Below are 7,500 nucleotides of genomic sequence, written 5' to 3' on the forward strand. Positions count from 1 at the left end.
CCTATAGAGAGGGGGAAATATATATCCTCTATCCACCTCTCTCTACATCTTTCCCCCTCTCTCTACCTCTATCCCCCTCTCTCCAATTATACCCTCCTCTCTCTACCTCTATCCCCCTCTCTCTACCTCTATCCCCCTTTCTCTACCTCTATCCCCCTCTCTCCAACTAAACCCACCTCTCTCTACCCCATCCCCTCTCTCTACTTCTCTCTACCTCTATCCTGTTCTTTCTACCTCTATCCCACACTCTCTACCTCTATCCCCTCTCTCTACCTCTATCCCCATCTCTCTACCTCTATCCCCCTCTCTCTACCTCTTTCCCCCTCTCTCTACCTCTATCCCATTCTCTCTAACTCCATCCCCCTCTCTCTACCTATATCCCCCTCTCTCTACCTCTATCACACTCTCTCTAACTCTTTCACCCTCTCTCTACCTCTACCCCCCTCTCGCTACCTCTATACCCCTCTCTCTATCTCTATCCCCCTCTCTCTACCTCTATCCCCTCTCTCTACCTCTACCTCTATCCCCCTCTCTCTACCTCTATCCCCTTCTCTCTACCTCTATCCCCCTCTCTCTACCTCTATCCCCCTTTCTCTACCTCTATCCCCCTCTCTCCAATTATACCCTCCTCTCTCTACCTCTATCCCCCTCTCTCTACCTCTATCCCCCTTTCTCTACCTCTATCCCCCTCTCTCCAACTAAACCCACCTCTCTCTACCCCATCCCCTCTCTCTACTTCTCTCTACCTCTATCCTGTTCTTTCTACCTCTATCCCACACTCTCTACCTCTATCCCCTCTCTCTACCTCTATCCCCATCTCTCTACCTCTATCCCCCTCTCTCTACCTCTTTCCCCCTCTCTCTACCTCTATCCCATTCTCTCTAACTCCATCCCCCTCTCTCTACCTATATCCCCCTCTCTCTACCTCTATCACACTCTCTCTACCTCTTTCAGCCTCTCTCTACCTCTACCCCCCTCTCGCTACCTCTATACCCCTCTCTCTATCTCTATCCCCCTCTCTCTACCTCTATCCCCTCTCTCTACCTCTACCTCTATCCCCCTCTCTCTACCTCTATCCCCTTCTCTCTACCTCTGTCCCCCTCTCTCTACCTCTATCCCCCTTTCTCTACCTCTATCCCCCTCTCTCCAACTAAACCCACCTCTCTCTACCCCATCCCCTCTCTCTACTTCTCTCTACCTCTATCCTGTTCTTTCTACCTCTATCCCACACTCTCTACCTCTATCCCCTCTCTCTACCTCTATCCCCATCTCTCTACCTCTATCCCCCTCTCTCTACCTCTTTCCCCCTCTCTCAACCTCTATCCCATTCTCTCTAACTCCATCCCCCTCTCTCTACCTCTATCCCCCTCTCTCTACCTCTTTCACCCTCTCTCTACCTCTACCCCCCTCTCGCTACCTCTATACCCCCCTCTCTACCTCTATACCCCTCTCTCTACCTCTATCCCCTCTCTCTATCCTCTCTCTATATTCCCCTCACTCTATATCTTACCCCCTCTCTCTACATCTAGCAACCTCTCTCTACATCTATCCCCATCTCTCTACCTCTATTCACCTCTCTCCAACTATACTCACCTCTCTCTACTTCTGACTACCTCTTTCCTCCTTTCTCTACCTCTATCCCCCTCTCTCTATTCCCCTCTCTCTACCTCTATGCCCCTCTCTCTACCTCTATCCCCCTCTCTCTACCTCTATACCCCTCTCTCTATCTCTATCCCCCTCTCTCTACCTCTATCCCCCTCTCTCTACCTCTATCCCCCTCTCTTCAGGGAACACCCCCCTATCCACATCGATGGAACAGTAGTGGAGAGGGTAGTAAGTTTTAAGTTCCTCGGCGTACACATCACAGACAAACTGAATTGGTCCACCCACACAGACAGCATCATGAAGAAGGTGCAGCAGCGCCTCTTCAACCTCAGGAGGCTGAAGAAATTTGGCTTGTCACCAAAAGCACTCACAAACTTCGACAGATGCACAATCGAGAGCATCCTGTCAGGCTGTATCACCGCCTGGTACGGCAACTGCTCCGCCCACAACCGTAAGGCTCTCCAGAGGGTAGTGAGGTCTGCACAACGCATCACCGGGGGCAAACTACCTGCCCTCCAGGACACCTACACCACCCAATGTCACAGGAAGGCCATAAAGATCATCAAGGACAACAACCACCCGAGCCACTGCCTGTTCACCCCGCTATCATCCAGAAGGCGAGGTCAGTACAGGTGCATCAAAGCTGGGACAGAGAGACTGAAAAACAGCTTCTGTCTCAAGGCCATCAGACTGTTAAACACTGTCAGACACCACTAACATTGAGTGGCTGCTGCCAACACACTGACTCAACTCCAGCCACTTTAATAATGGGAATTGATGGGAAATGTAAAATATATCACTAGCCACTTTAAACAATGCTACTTAATATAATGTTTACATACCCTACATTATTCATCTCATATGTATATGTATATACTGTACTCTATATCATCTACTGCATCTTTATGTAATACATGTATCACTAGCCACTTTAACTATGCCACTTTGTTTACATACTCATCTCATATGTATATACTGCACTCTATACCCCTCTCTCTATCTCTATCCCCTCTCTCTACCTCTATCCCCCTCTCTCTACCTCTATCCCTGTCTCTCTAACTCTATCCCTCTCTCTCTACCTCTCTCCCCCCTCTATACCTCTATCCCCTCTCTCTACCTCTATCCCCCCCTCTCTACCTCTATCCCCCTCTCTCTACCTCTATCCCCCTCTCTCTACCTCTATTCCCCTCTCTCTACCTCTATCCCGCTCTCTCTACCTCTACCCCCCTCTCTCTACCTCTTTCCCCCTCTCTCTATCTCTATCCCCCCTCTCTACCTCTATCCCTCTCTCACTACCTCCATCCCCCTCTCTCTACCTCTATCCCTCTCTCTCTGCCTCTATCCCCCTCTCTCTGCCTCTATCCCCCCTCTCTACCTCTATCCCCCCCTCTCTACCTCTATCCCCCCCTCTCTACCTCTATCCCCCTCTCTCTACCTCTATCCCTGTCTCTCTAACTCTATCCCTCTCTCTACCTCTCTCCCCCCTCTATACCTCTATCCCCTCTCTCTACCTCTATCCCCCCCTCTCTACCTCTATCCCCCTCTCTCTACCTCTATTCCCCTCTCTCTACCTCTATCCCGCTCTCTCTACCTCTACCCCCCTCTCTCTACCTCTTTCCCCCTCTCTCTATCTCTATCCCCCCTCTCTACCTCTATCCCTCTCTCACTGCCTCTATCCCCCTCTCTCTACCTCTATCCCTCTCTCTCTGCCTCTATCCCCCTCTCTCTGCCTCTATCCCCCCTCTCTACCTCTATCCCCCCTCTCTACCTCTAGCCCCCCCTCTCTACCTCTATCCCCCTCTCTACCTCTATTCCCCCTCTCTACCTCTATCCCCTCTCTCTACCGCTATCCCCCCTCTCTACCTCTCTCCCCCCTCTCTCTCTCTATCCCCATCTCTCTACCTCTATCCCCCTCTCTCTACCTCTATCCCAATCTCTCTACCTCTATCCCAATCTCTCTACTTCTATCCCACCCTCTCTACCTCTATACCCCCTCTCTACCTCTATCCCCCTCTCTCTACCTCTATCCCCCTTTCGCCATCTCTACCCCCTTCGCTCTCTCTATCCCCCTCTCTCTACCTCTATCCCCCTCTCTCTACCTCTATCCCCCTCTCTCTACCTCTATCCCCCCCTCTCTACCTCTATCCCCCTCTCTCTACCTCTATGCCCCTCTCTCTACCTCTATCCCCCTCGCTCTACCTCTCTCCCCCCCTCTCTACCTCTCTCCCCCCTCTCTACCTCTATCCCCTCTCTCTACCTCTATCTCCCTCTCTCTACCTCTATTCCCCTCTCTCTATCCCCCCTCTCTACCTCTATCCCCCTTCTCTCTCTATATCCCCTTCTCTCTACCTCTATCCCCCTCTCTCTACCTCTATCCCCCTCTCTACCTCTACCCCCCCCTCTCTACCTCTATCCCCCTCTCTACCTTGATCCACTCTCTCTACCTCTATCCCACTCTGTCTACCTCCATCCCCTCTTTCTACCTCTATCCCCCCCTCTCTACCTTGATCCCCCTCTCTCTATCCCCCCTCTCTACCTCTATCCGCCTTCTCTCTCTCTATCCCCCTCTCTCTACCTCTACCCCCCCTCTCTACCTCTATCCCCCCCTCTCTACCTCTATCCCCCTCTCTCTACCTCTATCCCCCCCTCTCTCTAGCCCCCTCTCTCTACCTCTATCCCCCTCTCTCTACCTCTATCCCCCCCTCTCTCTCTATCCCCTCTCTCTACCTCTACCCCCCTCTCTCTCTATCCCCCTCTCACCAACTCTACCCTATTCTCTCTCTCTATTCCCTCTCTCTCTCTCTAGCCCCTCTCTCTACCTCCTCTTGTCTATCTGTTTCTCTTTTGTATCAGTCTCTGCTCCACCTCTCCATACAAACTCCATATCCCTTTTTCATTGTACCTCTTTCTACGTTCTTTCTCCTCTTTTGTCACTGTTTTACACACACTATTTCTCTGTCTTGACTTCTCTCCTTCTTTCTCAGTCTCCCTCTCTCTTTCTCCATGGTCACTAACATGTTCATTGAAGCAGTCAGACACAGCAGCAAAGGAAACAGACCCAAACAGTAACCCTAACCACATTATAAACACAACCACAATCCAACCATAACATAATCGCAAACACAATTCAACACATTTTAAATACACCCACTGCCAATTATTAAACACTAAAACTATCCCCAAAATTACAAAGTATACCATCACTGCTGAAACAACACAGAAACGCTTTTAATGAACCTTCAGACGTAAGCCAAAGCATTTAAAAACATCACAACGGTGAACAAGCAACAAACATGTTTTCAGATGCTCACTGCCACCAGGGAAACAAAACAACACAATAACAAAGCAGCCACGTGTAATACCCTTGTTAAAACCAAGTATAGAGTTTATTTGTTATAATTAATTGGTATTAGATTTAAAAGGTGATTGAATGCTGCTGAATTGTTATGTTGTTAATGCATTTCTTTTGAAGGAACATTCCTTTAAAGAACAAGTGAAATAGGTTGATTTACTCTCAAGTTTTGACCAATAAGGTAGCTTGTTAAGCTGAGGCCAATGGGAGAGTTGACCTGGTTAACAGGAGGCCTGGGAAAGAGACGTTGAAGAAAGAGGGAGAGACGTTGAAAAAAAGGATGGAGAGAAAAAGAAAGAAAAACTATGAAAGAAGACGATAAAAGTTCAACAAAACCCATATCTACCGAGTTTTGAAGGGAAATATTGATTTGATTTAATGAATGAGTTATTATTATTTTTTAAAGAAAAACTTAGTAGAGATTGAAGCTACCGTTTCATTGTGGAGGTATTTGACAGCCTCGAGGTTAGCCTAGCGTCGTGCGAGAACTGGAGAGAATTACTTGTGGAAGATTAACGAGTTCATGTTACCATGGGATATGTGTTGCTGCTAAGGAGTACTGTCTGCATTGATAGCTGTGCATCTTGTGAGGACACCTGCACGGAACTGCCATACTTTGCTGAGGAAATATATAGGAGTAGTGAGTAACCACAACGGTGGGGTGCTTCGGGACTTTATGTGTGTCGCCATTTTTGGGGCGGAGCTCCAACGCGCGCCAACGGGTGCTTTGGGTTGTGAAAAATCATCGGGGTTTATTCATTATTTATTTTGATGTGGTACATTGAAAATGTGATAATATACATCTTGAACCTTATGTCTGTTGCGTTGGTCATTTGCTGTTTCAGTTTCATTTAATGCATGGGAAAGCATATCCTCATATAATAACAAAAATCTATAATCATTCTATCTGAAATGAATCCCCTAGTTTTTCATCACCCTAGCGAGTTTATAATAGGGATTCTTATTGGAGATGTGCTTCTCAACTAATATCCCATGCTGTTCAGATATTCTAAGTAAGGTAATATCATGAGAGTCACATTTGAGCCTGGTGAGAGGGTTACACATTAAACAGCAGCCAGCCCAGTAACCCTTGTACACAACAACTAGCTAGCTGCCCATTAAAGTGTCAACACAACTTAGTGTCAGCTACTGTACTCCGACTAACCTCATCACAGACCTGGGGATCATTCAGGTGGGGGAAATGTACTGAACATTATAAAAACATTCTACAACGTGTTCCCTTCTGAACGCTGCCCAGACCCTTTATCACTGAAATCTAAACCTACAGAAGGATTATAGTAGTAGTGGGAGCTGTACAGTGGCACACTGGATGAATGGTAAATTATGGAGGAGACAAAGACACACACACACACACACACACACACACACACTAACAAAAACAACACATTTTATCTTCACACACTACGACATTGAGACATGGAAAAGACAACAGTACTTTGAATTGGCTTTTGATGTAGTGTGTGTCTGTGATTTTGTGTGTGTGCTTTTGTGTGTGTGTGTGTGTGTGTGTGTGTGTGTGTGTGTGTGTGTGTGTGTGTGTGTGTGTGTGTGTGTGTGTGTGTGTGTGTGTGTGTGTGTGTGAGCATGTTTCCACTCTTACCTTGGGTTATAAAGTGCATGTGTGTCACGCATGTGAGTGGCGTCGAGGTCGTAGGTCTGTTGCATTCTCCACGCGCTGACACATTTGCCGTATTTATCTTCACTATTAACCTGGGCCTTTGATAAGTTCATTCTACAACACAGAGAATCACAGGGAACAGGGGGTCAGATAGGAGCAGCAGTCTGGGGAGGAGAACACAGAGACAGTAGGACTGACACCTCAAACAGACAGGGAACAGGGGGTCAGATAGGAGCAGCAGTCTGGGGAGGAGAACACAGAGACAGTAGGACTGACACCTCAAACAGACAGGGAACAGGGGGTCAGATAGGAGCAGCAGTCTGGGGAGGAGAACACAGAGACAGTAGGACTGACACCTCAAACAGACAGGGAACAGGGGGTCAGATAGGAGCAGCAGTCTGGGGAGGAGAACACAGAGACAGTAGGACTGACACCTCAAACAGACAGGGAACAGGGGGTCAGATAGGAGCAGCAGTCTGGGGAGGACAACACAGAGACAGTAGGACTGACACCTCAAACAGACAGGGAACAGGGGGTCAGATAGGAGCAGCAGTCTGGGGAGGAGAACACAGAGACAGTAGGACTGACACCTCAAACAGACAGGGAACAGGGGGTCAGATAGGAGCAGCAGTCTGGGGAGGAGAACACAGAGACAGTAGGACTGACACCTCAAACAGACAGGGAACAGGGGGTCAGATAGGAGCAGCAGTCTGGGGAGGAGAACACAGAGACAGTAGGACTGACACCTCAAACAGACAGGGAACAGGGGGTCAGATAGGAGCAGCAGTCTGGGGAGGAGAACACAGAGACAGTAGGACTGACACCTCAAACAGACAGGGAACAGGGGGTCAGATAGAAGCAGCAGTCTGGGGAGGAGAACACATAGAGTTATCCTGTACCACAG

At 48.5% G+C, this 7,500-nt stretch overlaps 1 protein-coding gene across 4 annotated transcripts in view; it reads right to left on the bottom strand.

Annotated features, from left to right (window-relative positions):
* LOC110498090 (estrogen-related receptor gamma) overlaps positions 1–7,500 on the bottom strand; it is a 290,644-nt gene that overhangs the window by 138,697 nt on the left and 144,447 nt on the right. For all 4 annotated transcript variants that reach the window (XM_036955038.1, XM_036955036.1, XM_036955035.1 and 1 more), the window contains exon 2: positions 6,579–6,710. In XM_036955038.1, the coding sequence (XP_036810933.1) occupies positions 6,579–6,709 (131 nt within the window). In that variant the 5' untranslated portion in view covers position 6,710. The remainder of the gene's footprint in view (positions 1–6,578; positions 6,711–7,500) is intronic.

The sequence above is a fragment of the Oncorhynchus mykiss genome, chromosome 19, assembly GCF_013265735.2.
Source record: "Oncorhynchus mykiss isolate Arlee chromosome 19, USDA_OmykA_1.1, whole genome shotgun sequence".
In the NCBI taxonomy this organism is placed as follows: Eukaryota; Metazoa; Chordata; class Actinopteri; order Salmoniformes; family Salmonidae; genus Oncorhynchus; species Oncorhynchus mykiss.